This window comes from Cetorhinus maximus, chromosome 2 (genome assembly GCF_964194155.1).
Source record: "Cetorhinus maximus chromosome 2, sCetMax3.hap1.1, whole genome shotgun sequence".
NCBI lineage: Eukaryota > Metazoa > Chordata > Chondrichthyes > Lamniformes > Cetorhinidae > Cetorhinus > Cetorhinus maximus.
Window position 1 is genome coordinate 60,630,812 of NC_135880.1, and position 24,124 is coordinate 60,654,935.

At 43.3% G+C, this 24,124-nt stretch overlaps 2 protein-coding genes across 3 annotated transcripts in view; one reads left to right on the top strand and one right to left on the bottom strand.

The window, feature by feature from the left end:
* LOC144694533 (uncharacterized) overlaps window positions 1–24,124 on the top strand; it is a 237,279-nt gene that overhangs the window by 161,377 nt on the left and 51,778 nt on the right. The window contains exon 2 of one of the 2 annotated variants that reach the window (XM_078565098.1): window positions 7,605–7,642. Coding sequence is in view for 1 of the 2 variants with exons in the window: in XM_078565091.1 (XP_078421217.1) it covers window positions 7,570–7,659 (90 nt within the window). In the remaining variant the exon portion in view is untranslated. Of the gene's footprint in view, window positions 1–7,566; window positions 7,660–24,124 lie in introns of those variants that run through there. The other variant, XM_078565091.1, reaches the window with a different exon arrangement.
* Window positions 1–24,124, bottom strand: part of arb2a (ARB2 cotranscriptional regulator A) — a 918,141-nt gene that overhangs the window by 97,230 nt on the left and 796,787 nt on the right. The window lies entirely within an intron of this gene.

The window sequence follows — 24,124 nt, forward strand, 5'->3', positions numbered from 1 at the left end:
TGCTAGGTTTTGGACCTTTAGATATTCACTCAATAAGAGAAGCGACAATGCAAATTTTCAAGGAATGTTGAAAAAAAAACATTAAAATAAGAACGTGACAAAAGATCCAGAAAGATATCGTAAACATATTTAACATAAAAAATGATGCAACATTTTTCAGTAGTGTATAACTCTCTTGCCCTCCAGAGTTGGAAGGTACCATACTGGTGTCTTATCTTTCTTGTCTCTGTGTCAGTAGCTCTCCCTGTCTGTATTTCTCTATTTAGATGCTGAGCACCATTGACACATCTTAATATGTCTATGACCATCAAACCTTTTACTTTTCAAAACTCCATTTGATTTGAAGACAGCAATGCATCACTGAGGAATATTTGCTACCATGCTCTCTTGTTCGTTTTGGGCTAAAATTGTCAAGGCACATTTTTAGACATGGATATCATAATTCACCACCTTCCTGGGCCCATTCAGGCAAGCAGCATGCAAACTTTATGCTGCCTCCTCACTTAACTGATTGGAACATTGCAGGGACCATGCTGCTGACTGCCTGAGTGCTCAGCAGGGGGCCCAGCAGTGTATGCTGATATCACGTGGTACTGTCAGCCTACGCCTCTTAAAGGCAGTCTGCCCCTCTTAAAGAGGAGGTACAATCAATGGAAGGGAGTTGCTGCAGGCTGCCTGGGCTGACACTGGTTGCGAGTAGGAGTTGCACAAATGGAGTACCAGAGAACAGAGAGGGCTTCTAGGTTCACGGAGGCTCTGTGGGAAGTTTTTCTGGTAGAGATTGACAGGAGGAGAGAGGTCAAGTTTTTGTGGGGTGCCTTCAAGGCAAACCCTCTAAAGGGAATGGGAGCAGGTGGCCAGGGAGGTCAACACCCGGAGTCTGACCCTATAGATCTGACAGCAGTTCCATAAGAAATTAAGTGACCTTACATGGGTGGTCATAGTCAGTGAATGGATCTTCACATGACATCGCCTACTCACCACAATACCAACCTCTCATATTTTTTTATGTTTTTGTGAGATGTGAGTGTCATTTGTTGCCAATTCCTAATTGACCTTGGGAAGGAGGTGGTGAGCCACTTTCTTGAACATCTGCTGTCCATCTGGTATTTGTAGCAGCTTGGTACAACTGCATGGCTTGCTAGGCCATTTCAGCAGGCAGTGAAGAGTCAACCACATTGCTGTGGGTCTGGAATCACGTGTTAAAAACCAGCTCTGCTGGACAAGGCATGTTGTTCATATACCACATGACACTACACTCCCAAAGCAACTGTTCTACTTGGAACTCAGTTGCAGCAGGAGACTCTCAGGAAGACAGTGGAAAAGCTATAGGGACGTACTCAAAGTATCCTTGAAGAGATCAAACAGCCCTGTCAACTCATGGGCAACCCTGGCTTGTGACTGACCAAAATGAAGAAGACTAATTCGGGAAGGCATCAAATTCACCGAGAGACTTCATTGCAAGGTTGAGGCATTGGAGCAAGCGAACAAACCTCCAAACCAACACTTCAAGCACCGCCTACCCCACATGTGGCAGAGTCTGCAGATCGCACTTTGGACCATCTCAGAACCCAGCGAAGCAGAGCGGAAGCAAGTCACCCTTGATCTCGAGTGTGCATAAGAAGAAGAAGAAGCCAGACCAAGTAAGGACAGCTGGTTGCCTTCCCTGAAGGACATTAATGGTGGATTTTTATGACAATCAACAATTGCTTCCTGGCACAATTACTGTGACTAGCTTTCTATTCCAGATTTATTAATCTAATTCAACCAGCTACTGTGGTGAGACTTGAACCCATATTTCCAGAGCATTAGCCTGGGCTCTAGACTAGTCTAGTGATATTATCACTACACCATCAGCTCCCCCAAAGTCTACGCAATATATCAGTACCACCACCTCCATCACCCACACACCAGCAAACCCTGGTACTCAGGACTCACACCTAACATCCAGATACTCCGCCTCACCCTCACACATGTTCCAATGATTCCAACCTAACACCCAGCTCTCACAGCCTCCACATACCTCCAGCTATTCAGCTGTGGCAGGCACAAAAACAGTACAACAGAATCATCAAAATTCTGGCCACATTCTTGCAGGGCAAGATCGTCATTAGCTGTCAGAGGTAGAGCAGAACCAATGGAGGACCAGGGTGCATGCAATTCTTGAGCCTTACAAAAGGAGATATTTCTCCATTTCATGGGGCCAGTTGCGATAGAGCCTGTGGCATGGGCATTGCTGAGAATATTGAGGATGATGATGTGCTCCTGCCTTACACTCCTTCTCCATTCCCAGTGCAGCCTCATCAGGCACGTTGAGCAAGCTGCCTACTGTGTGACCATGGGCCTCTTGCTTTTAACAGTATTTGAGGGAGCTGGTGGTGTAGTGATAATGCCACTAGGCTTGCCCAGAGTCCAGGCTAATACTCTGGGGACACGGGTTCAAATCTCACCACAGCAGCTGAAGGAATTTGACTAATAAATCTGGAGCATCTGATCAAGCAAAGAGGTTTCTTCATCACTGCAGTGATGTTGCTCTCTCTCTTCCTCCTGGGGCAGCTGTGACTGAGAAGACAGCAGTTTTTGGGTGTCTGTGAGCAGGAAGGGGAAGGTTGGGGTGAGGAAAGCAGGAAGGGTTAAAAGTGCAACAACCTACTTACCCAACACGTCTTTCCTTCAAACAGCAACCTTTTACTTTTTCTTAAATAAATAACTTCTTGACTGATCTATGGAGCTGGTCCACTGAGAGCATTTAGTCAACATTGGACAGAGCCACTAATCGGCACAGGTGGATTCACTATACCGAACATGAAATTCAACTTCAGCAGTGTGCAAAACAGGTGGGAGCAGCTCAGCTGCCCATTATATACCAGATCAGATTTTCCCTTCCATTGACTTTGAAGGAAAGAAAAGCAAAGTTTATAAGGGATGGTTGACCCATTGCTACCTGTTTTGCACCCTGTCAAAGCTGAATTTCAGCCTCTGAGTTTAGATTACTGGGATTGACGATTCCAATATGACTTTAGCATTATTTAGATTGTATCTGTACTCAAAATGGTGCAACTTTAAAGTGCAGGACTCAAAACAATGCAACCCATGAAGTCAAAAGCCATATTTCCAGACATCACCAAGTCTTGTGCTTGGAAGACACAAGTTTTCGTTTTCTGCTGAATTATTTTGATGTAAATAGCATGACCATTTCTTTAAACTTATCTTAATTGCCACATATTTGCTCTGTTTCACCATTTAACCATTTCATCGGCCCAGATTTTGTGGCAGTATTGACAGTGAAATTGTCAGAGTTTACCATCAATACACCTTTGAAATTGGCAGCAACTTCTGGAGTTCACACACACAAAGTAAAGTGTGGAAATCCAGATACTGCTGTCAATAATTTTATATATACACTGCTGAGGATCTCTCCCCCCAGCCAACCAGACTGTAGTCATTTAGAAATCGTTGTATTAAAGGGAACTTCCACCCTTACAGTCTTAATCTTGCTATAAAACCCTCAAAAAAGTTACACCTTATTGAATGACATAGAGTTGTGTTATTTACAACATACTATACTCATTAGGGGAGGTGGTGGCATAGTGGTATTCCTGCTGGACTAGTATTCCTGTGACCCAAGGTTATGGGGACCAAGGTTTGAATCCCACCATGGCAGATAGTGAAATTTGAAATCAATAAAAATCTGGAATTAAAAGTCTACTGATGACCATGAAACTATTGCCAATTGTGGTAAAGACCCACCTGGTTCACTAATGTCCTTTAAGAAAGGAAATCTGCCATCCTTACCTAGTCTGCCCTACATGTGACTCCAGACCCACAGCAATGTAGTTGACTCTTAAAAATGCCCTTTGAATGAGGGCAATTAGGGTTGGGCAATAATGCTAGACTAGCCAGTGACGCCCACATCCCATGAATAAATAACAATAATAGTTACTGCTAAACAACCTCACTGGCACTGAAAGAGTATTCTATATTTGCTTAGTCTTAAATGATAAGAAAACCCCCATTTCTTTAAATATAATGCTTTTAAATTGTTTATGATATTTTATCTGTTACCTTAATTCTATTGTATGTTCCTATCATTTATTTTGCTATTCATAAAATTAAAAATCAAAGGTGAAGTGACTCTGTTTTTTTTTAATTTCTGGTTTGCTGTCTGTATGAATACTCAAATATTGCTTACCTTGCTTTATGACATCACTGTTGCTGGATGCATGGAGATCCCTTTGACTTGGTGCCAGGTTTAAATGGACATCGGGAAAAGGGAAATCCATGCCAGCGAGGAACAAGGTCTTTGTGGGGAGCATTATTCGAAGTCATCTGTAAAGTGCACAAATATTCTCAACTTTGTGTATGACACAGTATTTTTTACATGAAGAATTGATTGATTGGAATTAATAGAAACTTTTAACAGGTGACATTGATGTCAGAACTCTTTTGATCTGATGTATGCTTACCATCAATTTAAATTACCTGTGGTGCTAAAGAGCAAAGGATAGTTTAAAGCATGAGAAAGTGGTTGTTTTGCAACAGTTCAGTTATTTGTAGGAGCAACAGACACAAGGCGGGATTTTCCGCACCCGCCCGCCGCCGGGATCTTCCGGTCCCAGCGGAAGTCAATGGACTTCTGGCTGGGGCGTCGCCACACCCACGGCGGGTCCCACCCAAAACAGGACTGGAAAATCCAGGCCACAATGGGATCAATATTAAATCCCCAACAATAGATGGGAGGGATTTGAAGAGGTTAACGCTAAAAAAAATCACGAACTGGAAACCCAACCCGCTGCTAATTTGCCCATTAGCATTTTTATGGTTACAAGGTTGCATTGCGTGCCTTTGCCCCCCTCTCAAAAGGCAGGACAATTTATTATAATATTCAAATCAGGCTGCCACAGTGCAGTTGGGAACTTAATTTAAAATCAAGATGGGCTGTCTGTTTCCAATGACTTATGAAACAAAACAGTTAAATGGTGACAAGCGCAGCTGGACCAAGCAGCTTAGAGCTTTGCCAAAAATGCTTGTGAGCCAGTAAGAGCAAGGATGCTTCCCACCGGACGCTCCAGCAAACCTTCCACTGATTCTGGTCTCGCCTCGCTGCTGCAATCCCCAAGAAACCCTGGCTGGGATGTCCTGACCCCCAGCCTTCCTGCTGGGCTGGCTGGAGGATGGGAAACTAATTTTAAAAATTATATTGAGGTCCTGCATCAGAATTCCTGCATTTCCAGCTTCTGCTCCCATCCTCGCTCACTTCCTCCCAGGAAATATTGCAACCAAAATAGCTTCTATGATTTTACCAAGTTTTGTGGGTGCCAGAATGGCTCAAATAACACTTTCTCGTTTAACCACTTTATGTGGAGGCCACCCCTCCATTGTGGAAACTAGATTTAAATTGAAGTAGTTAGCAGCAGAACACTATTCACCCTTATAAGCAATAACAACAACAACTCGCATTCTCTTGTGCCTTTAATGTAGTAAAACATCTCAAGGCACTTGACAGGAACACTATTCAACAAAATTTAACACCAAGCCTCATATCAATAGGAAAATCTTATCATTCATCGAAATTCTCCACAGAATGAGTGAAGTGGGTATACTGATTTGAAGACCTTTACAACTTTATAATGGGCTGAGTAAATGGGCTGGATCTTATGAAAAGGTTAATAGTCCTGCAATCAGGGCTGAAAGCGGGCACATGAAGGGACTCCAGGATAATTTTACCAGCAGCAGCCAATTAAGAGGCCATTACCCTGACCACTATCCATTTAAGGATGGCGGCCCACCTCTCAGAGCTGCTGGCCCAATCAGAGGGCCGGTATCTCAGTAGCCTCGACAGCACCACCGATCGCAGTGGCCACTGCTAAAGCTGCAAGGGGAAGAAGAGGGTGCCTCCATGCTGAAGCACCCTCAAGGGGCAGATAGGTTTTTTAATATGTTGGGGCCAGGCAGGCCAAACGATCAGAGGGTGAAACCTCTAGTAATGGCATCGGCCCCTCAGAGCAGCCATTACTGCCAGGCATGGAACCATAGGGCCATGGAATGGCCATAGAGGAAGGCTCCTCTCCCAAAACCACCCCCACTCCTGGCCCCAGCAACCTGCTGAATGGGGACAACGTGAATGGCCGCTTTGATACACCTGGCTGTATCTCTAGGCACCAGGAGTCTGTCCCTCTCCTGGAAAAATGCCACCGGGGGCAGAAAGTGATCATTAATTGTCCACCTAGCTTCAGTCAGTGGACAGCTGCACTGCTGCTATTCCTGCTTCTGGAATAGACCAGGACGGAGGGAAGGTATCGAGCTTCCCTCCTGACATCTTCCGCTGCCATTTCACTGACCCTGCTACCTCCCAACCCATCCCTAGAGCACTGGTAATATTCCAGTCAATGAATTATAACTGGCCAAAAGCTACTCCTTCTCTAGGTGGTTTTGTATGGTAGGGACTACATATTAATGCTTCATGAAAACAACTAAGTGTACAATATAATAGGATATCAAAAAGGAGACAATTCTCATGAAATTTATAATTTCATAGGGAAAAAAGGTAATTTTATTTATTTAATTTATGTGGCACTTTTTATGACCACTGCTAATGAAGTACTTTTGAAGTGTAGTCGTGGTTGTAATATAGGAAACATGGCAGCCAATTTGCAAACAGCAAGCTCTCACAAACAGTAATGTGATAATGACCAGCTAACCTGCTTTTGTGATGTTGATTGAGGGATAAATATTGATCAGAATATCAGGGATAACTCCCATGCTCTTCTTCAAAATAGGGCAATGGAATCTTATTAGACAGGGCCTTGGTTTAATATTTCATCTGAAAGATGGCACTTCCAACAGTGCAGCACTCCCTCAATACTGCCCTGGAGTGTCAGCCTTGATTTGTGTACTCAAGTTCTGGAGTGGGACTTGAACCCAGAATCTTCTGATTCAAAGGTGAGAGTGCTACCACAGCTGGCATAAGTAGGTATTATACCAAAATAATTGGTACAGAAACTACAGAAACTCAAACAGGAAACAGAAAATACTTTTATTTTGTTACCTGCTATAATATGGGCATGACACACATTAGAGGGTGAAATACATAACTTTATTTGTTACGCTTTTCCAGCAGTTCTGTGGTAATTTGTTTCAAAAACAGCAATGTATATCAATTAAACATTCTCTTACTAGATGTGTTGAAAATTCAGGATAGCGAAGGATTCTGAATTATTCAGTAGCTTGTTATATCACCAGGTCTGATTGGTTCCCTCTAAGATGTTTCCCATAAAAACGAATTCCCATGGTAGCTGAGGAGCTGGGGTTTTTATGACGTCCATAAAATGGAAGAGCAGGGCTTTACTTGAACTAATAATATCATGGTTGCGTCGAGTGATTGATGATCTTTAAAAAGGGTTGGATTGGTTTCATCTTTCTTCACATTTTATCACTGACTTGTTTCCAGTCATGTGCAATCACTAAGGCCAAGAGAGGTAACAAGTGTTTGATGTATGATACTTGAGACACTTTTGTCAGAACTGCATTTATTTTAAACTAGACTCATGTTTGATATTTAACTTCAACATGTATATATTGTTTCTGTTTATTATTTTTTTCAGCCAATGGGAACGTGTTCTCTTGGGGGACAGGTCAAGAGGTAAGCCAAGCTCACTGGTGAGTTATGCCAAGAAAGTAAAAAAGATAAAGAAAAATAAAAGAATCAGGCATATTTTTGGAGGGGAAGATTTTTTTTTTATATATGTTACAGCATAGGTTTATAATGTATGCATGAAATCACTGCAAATTAGCCCTAATTTGAGTTGGGAAGATAGAAAATAGGGTGTTTTGTCAGAAAAGAATGGAAACAAATGAGGAGACACTGAGAGTTAGTTTTCAGTAACCTTGCTGGAATCAGTCCTATTCAAAAAAACAACAATAAACTAACAGCTGGGCCGGTGGATGTTTTGTGTCTCCCTTCACATTAACTGCCTTCATGCGGTTTTATTTGCCTCCACTCCAGCTCACAAAAATGTTAATATATCTTTCTATTTTGACATTTGAAGCACTATCACAATGTTGTTTAACAAAAACAACTGGGGTGCCTGCAATTAATTTCTGCTGCGGACTGGTATTCTTGGACTGGCGACTCCCTTTGGAAGGGGAATCACGACAGAAAAGATTTTGATTGAAAGAGAGACAATTCATTATACAATTCAGCAGCAGCTAAAAGTGGCTCAGGGTGTCAGCCCCAGCTCCAGCACTTCAATGCTAATGAGAGTCATTGCATATTCATAACCCTAAGTACAGTCAGCTTCTTGTAAAAACTTTTGTCACCCAGGCTTCACGGCGTGAGCAAAGCAGCACACTGTTCATGTTGTGGCACTTCCGCCATCCGAGCACAAGAACAAGATTGATTGTGTTTCAACACAGTTTGACAGGGAGCTAAGAGATGCTGCCCCAGGGATACGGAAGCTGAGCTTAGTTTGATTAAGAGGCTCTCTATAATCAAAAAGAGTGGGACAAAAAAGAAAGAAAATCTCTTTGGTAAGGTAAAGCAATGTCTAAAAGATAAGGTGTGACTTCTCCACACAGTGCTGAGGGTAATTAGCTTAGAGCAGTGCAACATACTTATTGTCAAGTTAACTGTGAAAAAAGGTATGTTAAAGATGGAAGTTGTGTCAGTTGTAGACAATTGTTCTTCCAGTTTCACTTGGTATTAACTTGTGAACCCTTGAATACATTTGACAGAAAATGTACTAATATATTTTTAAGTGGATAAGGCTTCACCCACCAAGAGGGAAATGATTTTGGGGGAATAGGGAGAGGAAGAAAAGATGAGAAGCACACCAAAAGATGTTGCCACATTGTATAATCCTATTCCTTCTACAGATCCATTCCTGAAAAATTCAGCAGCATAATTAACTTCCCCTTGCAATAATCATGTTCTGTAAGCAAATCTTAAGTGCCAACATTTAAAACTGGAGTATATCTCCTCCTTTGACCTGTTGATCAGTTTTCTCCCCCAATTAACTTTAGTTTGACTCATTTCTCCAGCAGAATTTAAACAGAAACAAGTGTCTCCTAAAAAAACAATTGGAGTATTAGAATTACAGCCTTTCAAGTGTCTCACAATGTTCAATTTAAAACTCTGAAAAAAGGAAGGGAAAACAATATGCAACTTTTTAATCATAGAGAAGTTTTTAAGTCCATGAAGTAATCAGAAAATACTTTGCTGTAATGACTGAATATTCATTCTATGGTAACAGTTTATCACAGAATCACAGAAACTTTACAATGCAGAAGGAGGCCATTCAGCCCATCAAGCCTGCACTGGCTCTCTGAAAGAGATTTCTAACTAGTCCAACACCCCTGCCTTATCCCCATAAACTTGCACATTCTTTAATTTTCAGGTAGCAATCCAATTCCCTTTTGAATACCTCGATAAAACCTGCCTCCATTACCCTCTGAGGAAGTTTGTTCCAGACTCCAACCACCGTCTGGGTGAAAAATCTTTTCCTCGCCTCACTTTTACTTCTTCTGCCAGTTATTTTGAATCTGTGCTCTTTAGTTCCTGGTGCTCCCTTGAGTGGGAACAGTTTCTCACTTTTACCCTATCCATACCCCTCAGGATCTTGAATACCTCTACCAAGTCTTCTCTCAGCCTTCTTTTCTCCAAGGCAAACAGCCCCAACCTCTCCAATTATTGCTGCATACAATTACCAATGTACTATATGATAGTAGCACCGTTCATAATACTTCTGCAAAAGTTTGTGTTATATAATGTACGTCACAGATTTTTACCTCGGTAAACAAAATGTAATGTATAAGAAATACAGGAGCATCATACTTCTATGGAGTATAATATTGTACAATTGATACAGAGGTGTTGTAAAAGGATTGTTACTGCCTTGCATTTCATTCACATGACATTTATTATAATGATATACTCTGAACTCCAGTAAACCTTTTTAACACTACTTATACTGATCCCCAACTATCATAGACTAGACCCTATATACTAGCTGATTTTATCATTAAATTAACTGCTCACCACAGGTATGGAATCTGCATGATGCAATACAAACTTACACTTAACTCTTTGCTCACTAAGGTTAGTAAAAGTTCTGTACCTCTTTAAAACTAAGTGTTACTGTATACATTAGATCTAATTAACATAGAAAGTATTCTGATGGACACAAATATAAGCTTTAAATCTCACTTTTGTTGGTTGCCATGGCTGTCACCTTCTCTCCAGGCTCATCGCTCCCACTGCTGCACACATTCATCACTTCAAGGATCAATTTTTCAAATGTTCCCTTCACTGTTCTATCCTCATCTAGCCATAGCAAAATCCAGTGAATCCAAATGTCTGAGATTTAAGTCCACTCCTTGACTACATCTTGGAAACCCACCACCCTGTCTTTTCCAAGCTCCATTTGTTCTCTCTGCCCCAGCAAATAGACGATAAGATCCTTAACCTATATTTTCAAATATATTTGTACCTTTGCTCCACCCTAACTGGTAGATTGGAGGTCTTGTGTCTCAGTAGGGAGCACCCTTGCCTCAAAAGACAAGAAGCTCTAGGTTCAGGTCTCACTCCAGGACTTGTTTGGCATGGGAGGAGTGGCCATGAAGTGATTCAAGCAGTGTGATAATCAGCCTGCTAACCCTTCCAACATTTCCCCACTATTCCTCAAAGGGCAAAGAGTGTGTGTGAAGATATGAACAAATTGCTAGATCTTCTTCAGTTTTATGATATCCCAGTTCACAATCTTCCATTCCTCAGATACTAGGTTACTGTTTCATTTGTTCTGCTTTGTTTTTTTAATCATTCTTTTCATGGGATGTGGATGTGACAGATAAGGCCAGCATTTGTTGCCCATCCCTAATTGCCCTTGAACTGAGTGGTTAGCTCGGCCATTTCAGAGGGCAGTTAAGAGTCAACCACATTGCTGTGGGTCTGGAGTCATATGTAGGCCAGGCCAGGTAGGATGGTGGATTTCCTTCCCTAAAGGGCATTAGTGAACCAGTTGGGTTTTACAAAAATCATGACAGTTGCCATGGTCACCATTACTGAGACTAGGGGCCAAATCTTCCAATGAGTAGCAATCACCATCAGTTGCCACTCCACCTACCTTGCACCGGAGCTCTGCATTTTTGGCCCGGACTTCCAAACCAGGCCTCTTCAGAAATGCAGAGCATACCTGTTCTGGGAGCCCTTCTTCATAGGGCAAGGTCGTTGGGGGAGGCCAAGTCACACCCCTTTTTATGGCACTAGCTACCATATTCCAGAAAGTAGAGGCCCCAAAGCAACAGTGAGAAGCTACGGAGGGAATGTAAGTGTGAAAGGTACATGGGTGATGTGATATGGGTGGCAGGTAAGTGGGTGAGGGATAGGGATAGGGTGACAGGTAAGACAATGAGGGTGGCGGGGTTGGGTGGAAGGTGGTTGGGTGAGGGGGCAGAGTGCCATGTAGGTGGGTTGGGAAAAGGGTGGCAGGGGGGTGTGGAGATAGGGTGGCAGGTGAGTGGGTAAGTTTAGAGATGAGTAGGTAGGGTGGCAGGTTGGTGGATGAAAGGGGATAGAGTGGCAGGTGGGTGTGTAAGGGTGTAGGGTGGCACGTAACTGGGTGAGTGAGTTGTGGGTGGTCCATGGGGAGTCAGGGTGCTCAGTAATATAGTTAGTCAGAGGTTAGAACTTTTCCTAGGTAACTATTCAGGTAAGTGAGTCAGAACCATGAGAAATCTCTGACTCCAGCTCAGAGTTTCTGAGGGTTCCAGACTCAGAGGAATTGCCCATCTAGGACCCAAATTTCCTGACTAGTATGGTCAGTGTGTTAGGACTTCTGAGGGGTCCCACAGTGCATCCTCTGGGATACAGCCATCTGTAAATCAGAAGTTCAGAGTCTAGCTCTTTTTTTTAAACATTCCAAAATTATTAATTTGAATTTAAATTCCACCAGGTACCATTTGAATCTGTATCCCCAGAGCATTAGCTTGGAGCCTCTAGATTACTTGTGCAGTGACATTACCACTACACCATTCTCTCTCGAAGTTCCATTTTGTTCTAATTCTACTCTGTTTCACCAATAGAAGTTGATCATTCCCCATGATGTCCCAAGCCTCTGGAACTCTTTTTCTAACTTCTTGGCCTTGCTAAGTCTCTCCCTGGCCTTCAAAAATATACATAATTTATATAAATATAAATATTTATAAATATAAATCTAAAAAATATATAAATATTTATATAAATGTCTTAGATGAAGGGACCAAAGGTATGGTTGCTAAATTTGCTGATGACACAAAGATAGGTCAGAAAGTAAGTCATGAAGGGGACATAAGGAGGCTACAAAGGGATATGGGTTGGTTAAGTGAGTGGGCAAAGAGGGGAATCGATTACAAAAGTAGAGAGGTTATGCTTCAGTTGTACAGGGCATTGGATCTGGAGTAGTGAGTATGGTATTGTTCTCCTTATTTAAGGAAGGACGTAAATGCATTAGAAGCAGTTCAGAGAAGGTTTATTGTGGCTCAAAGACTGGTGTGGGAGAAGTGGGTTCCATTCATGGGGCACTGGCACCAGAACAGGGGAAAGTGGGGCTGTACCGTTGGGACTTTCTGCACCTGAACTGTGCTGGGGCCAGTGTTTTTGCGAACCACATAACTAGGGAAGTAGAGAGGGTTTTAAAATAAATAGTGTAGGCAAGGGATCAAATTTGAGAAGATGTGGTAAATCAAAGAGTAGAGAAAGGCAAGCGAGAAAGGTATTAAAATGGAAAATGATAAACAGAACGTGACAGGAAGGGATAGAGAGTACAAATCTAAGAGCAAATCAGCAGATAAGGCTAGATGCCACAAAAATGATAAAAGGACAAAACTAAAAGCTCTGTCTGTGAATGCACGTAGCATTCGCAACAAAACAGATGAACTGATAGCGCAAATAGAAATAAATAAGTACGATCTGAGGTCTATTACAGAGACATGGCTGCAAGATGACATAGATTAGGACCTGAATATTGAAGGGTACATGACATTTAGGAAGGACAGGAAGCTAGGAAAAGGTGGAGGGGTGGCTCTATTAATTAATGATGATATTAGCACAGTAGAGAGGGTAACCTAAGTTCAGGAAACCATGATGTAGAAATGGTTTTGGTAGAGATGAGAAATGATAAAGGTAAGAAGTCACTTGTGGGAGTGGTATACAGGCCACCTACCAGTAACCATATGGTAGGACAGGGTATGAAGGAAGAAATAATGGCAGTTTGCCAGAAAGGTACAGCGATAATCATGGGGGATTTTAATCTGCATATATACTGAGAAAATCAGATGGGCAAAGGTAACCTAGATGAGGAATTCATAGAATGTTTTCAGCATAGTTTCTTAGAACAGCACGTTCTGGCCCAACCAGAGAGCAGGCTATACTAGACCTGGTATTGTGCAAAGAGATAGGATTAATTAATGACCCCCTAGTGAAGGTGCCCCTAGGTAGCAGCATTCATAATATGATTGAATTTTACATTCAATTTGAGGGAGAGAAGAATGGGTCCAAGACTAGTATTTTGAACTTAAATAAGTGCATCTAGGAGGCCATGAAAGCACAGTTGAACTGACAAATTAGGTTAAGGGATAGGTCAATAGAGATGCAGTGGTGGACATTTAAAGGGATATTTCAGAATATGCAGAATAGATACATTCCAATGAGAAAGAAAAATCCTCAGGGGAGGACCCATCATCTATGGTTAATTTTAAAAGTTAAAAATAATATTAAACTTAAAAAAACAGAATTTAGCTGTGGCAAAGATGGATGGCAGGTCAGAAGTTTGGACAGAACATACTAAAAAAGTAAAGAATGACCAAAAGATTGATAAGGAAGGAAAAATTAGAGTATGAGAGAAAGCTACCTATCCATGCCAATATGTTAATATAAAGACAGATAGTTACAATTTCTATAGATATTTTTAAAAGAAACAAGTTAACAAAGTGAGAGTTGGTCTTATAGAAAGTGAGTCTGGGGATTTAATAATGGAAAATAAGGAGATGGCAGATGAATTGAACTGGTATTTCGCATCAGTCTTCACTATAGAGGATACAAGTAATATCTGAGAAAAAGCTGTAAATCAGGAAATGGAAAGGAGGGAGGAACTCAGGAAAATTACAATCACCAGAGACGTGGTACTGACAAAATTGTTGGAGCTACAGGCTGACAACTCCCTAGGTCCTGATGGACTTCATCGTAGGGTCTTAAAAGAGGTGGCTAGTGAGATAGCTGATGCATTGGTTTTAATTTTCCAAAATTCCCTAGATTTGGGGAAGGTTCCATTAGATTGGAAAATAGCGAATATAACTCCTTTATTTGAAAAGGGAGGGAGACAGAAAGCAGGAAACTACAGGCCAGTTAGCTTAACATATATCATAGGGAAAATGTTAGGAGGTATTATTAAAGGTGTTATAGCAGGGCACTTAGAAAACTTCAAGATAATCAGGCAGAGTCAACATGGTTTTGCAAAAGAGAAATCATGTTTAACCAATTTATTGGAGTTCTTTGAAGAAGTAACATGCTGTGGATAAAGGGGAACAGGTGTATGTACTGTATTGAGATTTGCAGGAGGCATTTGATAAGGTGCCACATCAAAGGTTATTGCAAAAAATAAAAGCTTATGATGTGGTTGGTAACATATTGGCATGGATAGAAGATTGGCTGGCTAACAGAAAACAGGGTAGGCATGAATGAGTCCTTTTCTGGTTGACAGGATGTAATGAGTGGTGTGCCACAGGGATCAGTGCTGGGGTCTGAACTTTTAACAATTTATAAAAATAACTTGGATGAAGGTACTGAAGGTATGATTGCTAAATTTGCTGATGACACAAAGATAGGTAGGATAATAAGATGTGAAGAGAACACAAGGAGGGTACAAAGGGATAAAGGTAGATTAAGTGAGTGGGCAAAGATATGGCAAATGGAGTATAATGTGGGAAAATGTGAAATTGTCCATTTTGGCAGGAAAAATAAAAACGAAGTATATTATCGAAAAGGTAAGAGATTGCAGAGCTCTGAAATGCAGAGGGATCTAAGTGTCCTAGTGCATGAATTGCAAAAGGCTAGTATGCAGGTACAACCAGTAATTATGAAGGCTAATAGGATGTTATCGTTTATTGTGAGGGGAATTGAATACAAAAGTAGGGAGGTTATGCTTCAGCTATACAGGGCACTGGTGAAACCACATCTGGAGTACTGTGTACAGTATTGGTCTCCTTATTTAAGGAAGGATGTAAGTGCGTTGGAAGCAGTTCAGGGAAGGTTTGCTAAACTAATACCTGGATTGGATAGTTGTCTTATGAGGAGAGGTTGGCAGGCTAGGCTTGTATACGCTGGAGTTTAAAGAGTAAGAGGCGATTTGATTGAACTATATAAGATCCTGAGGGGCCTTGACAGGGTGGATGCGGAGAGGATGTTCCCTTTTGTGGGAGAATCTAGTACTAGGGGTCACAGTTTAAAAATAAGGGGTTGCCCATTTAAGACATAGATGAGGAGAATTTTTTCTCTCAGCAGATTATGAGCCTTTGGAATTCTCCTCCTCAAAAGACAGTGGAAGCAGTCTTTGAATATTTTTAAGGCAGAGGTAGATAGATTCTTGATAAGCAAGATGTTAAAGGTTATAGGGGTTAGGCAGGAATGTGGAGTTGAGATTACAATCAGATCAACCATGATCTTGTTGAATAGTGGAGCAGGCTCGAGGGCCTGAGTGGCCCACTCCTGCTCCTAATTCATATATTCATATGTTCGTAAAAATCTCTGAAGCAGCCATTTCTTTTTCCCCAAAAATTGGTTCACTTTTTAGTTACTGTCCACCTTGCCCTACAGATAAATATAAGTTGCCATTGTTTATTGTATAATAGGCACAGGAGAATTTAGACTCTTGTAGAAGGCTGTGATTTTCACCACAACAGGGAGCCTTTCCATTGTGACAAATATAGTGGAACTGCCAGGAAAACCTAAACCCAAGCCCGAACATGGCACTTTCCATTTTCGCAGTTTGGGTGGGGTGGGGCTGGTGGTGGACAGGCAGCTGGCCATTGAAATCATCAGCTCCTCCATTCGAGTCTGATTTTGGTAGCCTAGGAGTGTGGAACCCGAAGTGTGCAATGTACAACTGGTAAGACCAGGTGTGAACTTGGCGTATTTTTCTGGATAGCCAGGAAGGGTACCCCTGTTGAATTTGCTTAAAAGTTTTATTTAGAGTTCCAGAAGTGGCACAAAACAAATTCCAATAGTCTTACCTTAGCCCAAGGGGGTAGGAGTGTGGGCTTCCTGGTGTCACAATTATTTTTGTCCCTACTGACTCATGCACCCTGGTTTCAGGAAGAGGTTTGTGCTGGAGAAGGACACATAGTGCTTCATGCAAAGAAGCATAAAAGGTGGGCATAGCACCCCCACACAAAGAGGTCATAGAAGCCAGTGAATGTGAGCAGCCAGAGGCCAGAGAGAGGGTAGAAAGTCAGGAGGAAGAGGTTGCTGCCCGTGCACCAGGAAGGAGGAGGAGGAGGAGAGGCTGGACATCCAGGTACTACCCTTTGGGAAGGATACACAGACCTAGGGTATCATACTTCAATATGACGGAGAACCAATGTCAAAGGTGGCTAAGGCTAAGCCATGAGGCGGTGACAGACATATGTCCCATGGTCCAGCAGCAATTCGTACCACAATCCATCGACCCCCACGCCCTGCCAGTGACTATGAAGGTAACCGTCGCCCTCTATTTCTATGCCTCAGGATCTTTTCAGGGATCATCAGGAGACCTGTCTGGTATATCCCAGTCAGCAGCACACAGCTGCATTAAGGCTGTAACTAATGCCCAGTCTGCTTGTGGAGAGCACATTAACTTCCCTATAGATTTGTTGTCTCAGATGCAGAGAGCCATGGATTTTGCCCATAGCAGATCTCCCACAGGTGCAGGGTGTTATTGATTGCACCCATGTTGCCATAAAGTCCCAAACTCAACATGTGGACACCTTCATCAATCAGAAGTCCTTCTACTCAATCAATGTACAGGTGGTTTGTGACCACGACAAGGTCTTCCTTCAAGTGTTTGCTAGGTGGCCCACTCCTGCTCCTAAGTTCTATGTTCCTATGTTCCATGGCAGCTGCCACAATTCCTTCATGCTAAGGAATTCCCAGCTCCCTCAACTATTTCAGCCAGCAGATCAGTGGTTGGCTTCTAAGGGACAAGGGTTACCCCTTAAGAACTTGGATAATGACCCCCTTTAAGAGCCCAAAAATGGAGGAAGAGTGCAACTACACCAGCAGCCATGTCATCACCAGGAGTACCATCGAGCAGGTAATTGACATTTTAAAGATGAGATTCAGGTGCTTTAATCACTCAGGTGGAGCTGTGCAATATACCCCAGCAAGGGTATCAAGCATAGCGGTGGTGTGCTGCATATTGCACAACATTGCACCATGAAGGAGCATACAAATCGATGATGATGACACCAAGGGTGCAGAGCTCAAACCTCTGAGGGGTAGGAAGATGAGAAGGAGGAGGAAAGCCCTGTCCATTTGGAAGATTCTGAAATGGATGAGGATGAGGAGGTCACCAATGGCAGAGCAGCTGGGAGGCGTGGCCATGTTATCAGGGCTGACTCATTGCAGGAGGGGATCATCGCCAGATAGGTCCTTGTGCAAAATAGACTCTCATCAGGTCCTCCAACATCACATTTGCCGTCAGCCAATCCCTGGTAACATTCTAAAGTATCTTGGATATTGACTCCAGAATTACTCAGTCACATTCATATGTCTGAAACCCTCACCATCATAATCATGGGCCTCATCATATTGCAGACACACATGGTAATAAGCCATTCACAAATTGGCCCCCTCACATGAACACCAATGACTGTAAATGAGGGGCCCATGCCACCAAATTGTCCAAAATCAAATCTTGCCCACAATGTTGGGAGTGGCACAACATCAAACTTCAAATCCAATAAATGCGGATAGTGGTATGTTGTAGCATACATGCAAATAAAGCATCTCGCGCATGAGGAGCTCATAACTGTGCAACAACAGCTCTTTGAAAGAACTTACATACCATTCATTCCGGCCAATGGGCATCACATGAAAATTCCTTGTTTCCATATGCCTCTGGTTATGGCATAAAGCACATCCTGTGACACCTGGAATGCAAATGCAGCCAAAGTTGTGAGCAGAGAAGATGACCAATATTACCTGCATGATACATGGCCACTCGAGCTGAGGTGCCTACACCTAGGCCAATGTGTATCACTGTAGTGCAGATGAATGCTTTGCACCCAGCACTCATGCTTGAGATGCACCTGCTGCCCAGCATCTGTTCGTTGTACCTGCTCATTGAGGCTCCCCTAAAGTCACGCTTGGGTAGACAATGAAAGAAACCAATGCTTGGGCTTTTGAACTCTGGAATATTATGTGATATAGCAGAGAAGGAAGAAGCCCTCCAAAGCATCTCAAATCAGCTGACAACCTTGATCTTCATGATGGCACCTCGAGATGGACCTCAGCATGCCGCCCTCATTATCACTGGTAAGAACCATCTTCATATGTTATCATTCATTTTGAGCTCTCTAGTGTACAAACAGACACCGAGGTTGGGGTTTTCTGGCCCCACCCACCGCCAGGATCATCCGGTCCCCCTGAAAGGCAATGGTCGTTTGGCTGGGCTGCCGAATCTCCTGCGATGGGTCCCGCCATGACAGGCCCTTAAAACCCCAGCCAGAGTCTTGTACAAGTGCAGGTAAATATATTAAAGAAGTGCTCAAATGTGCTATATACGATGTGAAGAGTGTAGCCACAGTGAACCTATTAATGCTCTGGATGAGACGGTGACCTTCACTCTTGCACATTCCCACCCCCATGTTGCCTCGGAGGAGGTGGAGGCAGGCTGCTCACTTCTCTGTCTAAAAGGCAATGAGGAGTGTGGTGGCCTTTCTTGTCATACAGACACCCATTGGGGACCTCCTTCAGTCCACGGCCTCTGCATCCCTGCATAGGCAGCCATGGTCACTGGCACATGTGCACCAGACGAGGGCTCTGGCAGAGGTGGAGGAAGATGAGGGTGTTGAGGGGCTCTCAGTATCTTCGCCCTCCCCAGAGACCTTTACAGCCTGAGTTGGACTTCAGGTGGGGTTGATCGGGCTGGCTGCTGGTGCACAGCAGTCATCTATTCCAGCAACCATGGTGTGACAATCCTGTTAAAGAAACGCAGCTCCTCATGTATTCCACGGATTTTTAAAATTCATTCATGGATGTGGGCATCGCTAGCTAGGCCAGCAGTTATTGCTCATTCCTAAGTGCCCTTGAGAAGGTGGTGGTGAGCTGCCTTCTTGATCCACTGCAGTCCATGTGGGGAAGGCACACCCACAGTGCTGTTAGGGAGGGAATTCCAGGATTTAGATGACTTAGATAAGGGGAGCGAAGGCATGGAAGCTAAATTTGCAAATGACACAAAGACTGGTAGGAAAGTAGGTTGTGAAGAGGATATAAGGAGGTTGCAGATGGATTTGGATAGGTTGAGTGAGTGGGCAAAAATCTGGCAGGTGGAGTTTAATGTGGGAAAACATGAAGTTGTTCACTTTGGCAAGAAGAATTAAAAAGCAGAGTATTACTTAAACGGAGAACATTGGCAGAATTCCAAGGTGTAGAGGGATCTAGGTGTTCTGGTGCATGAATCACAAAAAGTTAGTATACAGGTACAGCAAGTAATTAAGAAGGCCAATGGAATGCAATCTTTATTACGAGAGGAATTGAACAGAAAAGTAAGGATGTTATGCTTCAGTTATATAGGGCATTGGTGAGACCGCATCTCGAGTACTGTGTGCAGTTTTGGTCTCCTTATTTAAGGAAGGATATAAATGCATTGGGGGCAGTTCAGAGGAGCTTTATTAGATTGATGCCTGGAATGAGCAGGTTGTCTTATGAGGAAAGGTTGGACAGACTGGGCTTGTTGGAAGAGCGAGGGATGACTTGATTGAAGTATATAAGATCCTGAATGGTCTCGACAAAGTGGACATGGAAAGGATGTTTCCTCTTTTGAGTGAATCTAGAATGAGGGGGGCACTGTTTTAAAATTAGGGATTGCCCTTTAAAGACAGAGTTGAGGAGAAATTATTTCTCTCAAAGGGTTATGCGACTTTGGAACTCTCTACCTCCGAAAGTGGTGTAGGCAGGGTCATTGAATATTTTTAAGGTGGAGGTAGATAGATTTTTGTTAAGCAATGGAATCAAAGGTTATTGGGGGTAGATGGGAATGTAGAATTTGAAACACAAACAGATCAGCCACGAACTTACTCAATGGCAGAGCAGGCTTGAGTGGCCGAATGGCGTACTTCTGCTCCTATTGCGTATGTTCATATTTTGACCCAGTGGCAGCGGTATGATGGTGAGTAGTTTGGAGGGGAACTTTTAGGTGTGGTATTCCCATGTGTCTGCTGCACTTGTCCTTCTAGGTGGTAGCGGTCATGGGTTTGGAAGTTGCTGTCTAAGGAGGCTTGGTGAGTTCCTGCAATGCATCTTGTAGATGGTACACACTGCTGCCACTGTGCATCGGTGGTAGAGGAAGTGAATGTTTGTGGATGAGGTGCCAACCAAGCGGGCTGCTTTGTCCTGGATGGTGTCAAGCTTCTTGAGTGTTCTTGGAGCTGCACTCATCCAGGCAAGTGGAGAGTATTCCATCACATTCCTGACTTGTGCCTTGTAGATGGTGGACAGGCTTTGGGGAGTCAGTGATGAGTTACTCACCACAGAATTCCTAGCCTCTGACCTGCTCTTGTAGCAACATTATTTATTTGGCTGGTCCAGTTCGGTTTCTGGTCAATTGTAACCCCCAGGATGTCAATAGTCGGGGATTCAGCAATGGTAATGCCATTGAATGTCAAGGGAAGATGGTTAGATTCTCTCTTGTTGGAGATGGTCATTGCCTGGCACTTGTGTGGCCCGAACGTTACTTGCCATTTATCAACCCAAGCCTGAATATTGACCAGGTCTTGCTGCATGTGGACACGAACTGTTTCAGTATCTGAGGAGTCACGAATGTGCTGAACATTTTGCAATCATCAGCGAACAACCCCAATTCTGACCTTATGATGGAAGGAAGGTCATTGATGATGCAGTTGAAGATGGTTGGGCCTAGGGCACTACCCTGAAGAACTCCTGCAGTGATGTCCTGGAGCTGAGATGATTAGCCTCCAACAACCACAATCATCTTCCTTTGTGCTAGGTATGACTCCAACCAGTGAAGAGTTTTCCCCCTGATTCCCATTGAATTCAGTTTCTTAGGGCTCCTTGCTGCCACAATTGGCCAAATCCAGCCTTGATGTCAAGAGCAGTCACCTTCACCTCACCTCAGGAGTTCAGCTCTTCTGCCAATGTTTGGATCCAAGGTTGTAATGAGGTGAGGAGTTGAGTGGCCCAGGCGGAACCCAAACTGAGCATCACAGAGCAGGTTATTGCTGAGTAAATGTCACTTAATAGCACTGTCGACAACATCTTCCATAATGCTGCTGATTATTGAGAGTAGACTGATGAGGCAGTAATTGGCCCATTTGGATTTGTCCTGCTTTTTGTGATAGGCCATACCTGGGCAATTTTCCATATAGCAGGGTATGCCAGTGTTATAGTTGCGTAGGAACACCTTGGCTAGGGGTGCAGCTAGTTCTGCAGCACAAGTCTTCAGTACTATTGCTGGAATGTTGCCAGGGCCCCATAGCCTTTGCAGTATCCAGTGCCTTCAGCCGTTTCTTGATATGATGTAGAGTGAATCAAATTGGTTGAAGAGTGGCACATGTAATGCTGGGGACCTCAGGAGGAGGCCGAGATGGAACATCTATCCAGCATTCTGGCTGAAGGTAGTTACAAATGCTTCAGCCTTGTCTTCTGCTCTGATGTGCTGGGTTCCCCCGTCGTGCAGGGATATTGCTCTTCACTTTGCCTGTGCTTCACTGTGCTCATCACATGTGTTCTATGCACACCTAATGAGCTGTGTACATATACAAGCCTCAATGCTGAAGCAGAGGTCTGTGCCATGTCTTGTACCTTAGCTGTAGCATATAGATGTGACCCTTCCCTTATAGCCCCGTGTGGATGAGCCAAGCTACTCACCTTGCTAGATGGCAGCAGGTCATTGAACCATTTCCTGCACTGAATCTATGAGTGCTGAAGGTCTGCTCCTGTGCTCACCGCAGACGCAGTTTGAATCCAGGCTTTCTTGGTTGCTGCAGGGGCATTACAGCAGCTATCAGGGTAGAGGACTGGTCTCCCCTTCTGGACCTTTTCCACCAAAACATGAAGGTCCTGGGCAGAAAAGCATGAGGCAGCTGGACCCATTCCTTCCTCCGCGTCTCCTCTGTATGATATTCTATGAATAAAAATGTAAGGCACAAAGGTTCATGAGCCATTCAGATAACAATGCCCTCATTCACATTGGAAAAACTCAGCAGGTCTGACAGCATCTACGAGAGGAACACAGTTAACGTTTCGAGTCCATATGACTCTTCAACAGAACTAGGGAAAAATAGAAAAGAGGTGAAATATAAGCCACCCCCCCTTAAACCAGCTTATATTTCACCTCTTTTCTATTTTTCCTTAGTTCTGTTGAAGAGTCATTCGGACTCGAAATGTTAACTGTATTCCTCTCCGCAGATGCTGTCAGACCTGCTGAGTTTTTCCAGGTATTTTTGTTTTTGTTTTGGATTTCCAGCATCTGCAGTTTTTTGCTTTTACCCTCATTCACATTTGTGTGCTTACATGCACTAGCCTTTTTCACCATATCATCAGTGATTACTGGTAAGGTTTGGTGGAGAGAATGGCTCTGCACAACTGCTTGGTGCTATATCTGTTGTGGCTGTGACTCCAAGCTAGCACACTGACAGCCATACGGATTTCCCCCTCTTAACCACATATGGCAGTGTTCAGCATTCATCCACCACTGAGTCTTGACAACTACATGACTGCATAATATCTGTACCAGGTAGTAGTGCTAAGACAATGCCATTTCCATGGTTGTATCTTGAGAATCCATTCTATGCTTTCAGTGGTTAAGTAGAGTACACTTTTATTAGGCAACAACAATGACAATTCTACCACAGGGAAAGCCCTTGATGGGCCATCTGTTCCAAGCACAGCTATTAGTTGGACACCATTTACAGCTGTGACATTCACCTAACAAGGCAATGACGTCTCCTCCAAGGCATAGGGACTTCACCATTGATAACCTACCTCTCAAATCTGCCTTACTGAAGTCTCGGTTTTTATCTGCATCTGAGTTGCCCAACCCGCCCCAGGCCCACCTCCAACCCCTCAATACCTCTGGGGTCGCCCATCCCAACTCCTATTCTAGCCCGGCCCCCCGACTGAAAATTGGAAGCTCAGGCAGCCATTTTTAAAGGTTGGATTTGCGGAGCCAGGAGTTCTCCCATCTCTGCGCATCCAACTCAGGAGCGAAAATTTGGGCCAAAGAGATTCTTCTAAACAATATATGGTAGAATGAGAAATGGTGAGGGTGGCTGGAGGTTCAGCGTATTAGTCAGAGGCACAAGGGGACACTCACTGTGGGAGATTCACTGCAAGGACTAAATGGGGAGAAAGTTTGAGAGATTAATCCCAGAGAGCAAAGTATCAAGACAGGAATGATTAGGATGGTGAGGTGGGTTGAAACAGGAAGTGAATTGGCAAGGCATGAGTCTCAATAACACTTGAAAGTGATGCAAGTGGAATTCCCCTCCAAGTCACACACCATCCTGACTTGGAACTATAAAGCCATTCCTTCACTGATGCTGGATCAAAATCCTAGAACTCCCTTCCTAACAGCACTGTCAGAGTAGCCACACTAGATGGAGTGCAGCAGTTCAAGAATGCAGCTCACCACTGTTGTAATATGCCTTTAAGGGACAGCAGCATGCCATCACTAGAAGGGAAATGTGTCATTTGATCCAGTCTCAGTTTCACTTTGGCTTGTGAGCAGAAAGCAGCACACATAGCTCTGCTGCTGATGTCTTCAACTTTCTATCCATGTATATATGTTCGCATGTGCCTAGTTTATGTAAATGAACCCACAACATGTTTTCCCAATCTCTTATGACTAATTGGTCCCTTTATATCATCATGAAAACA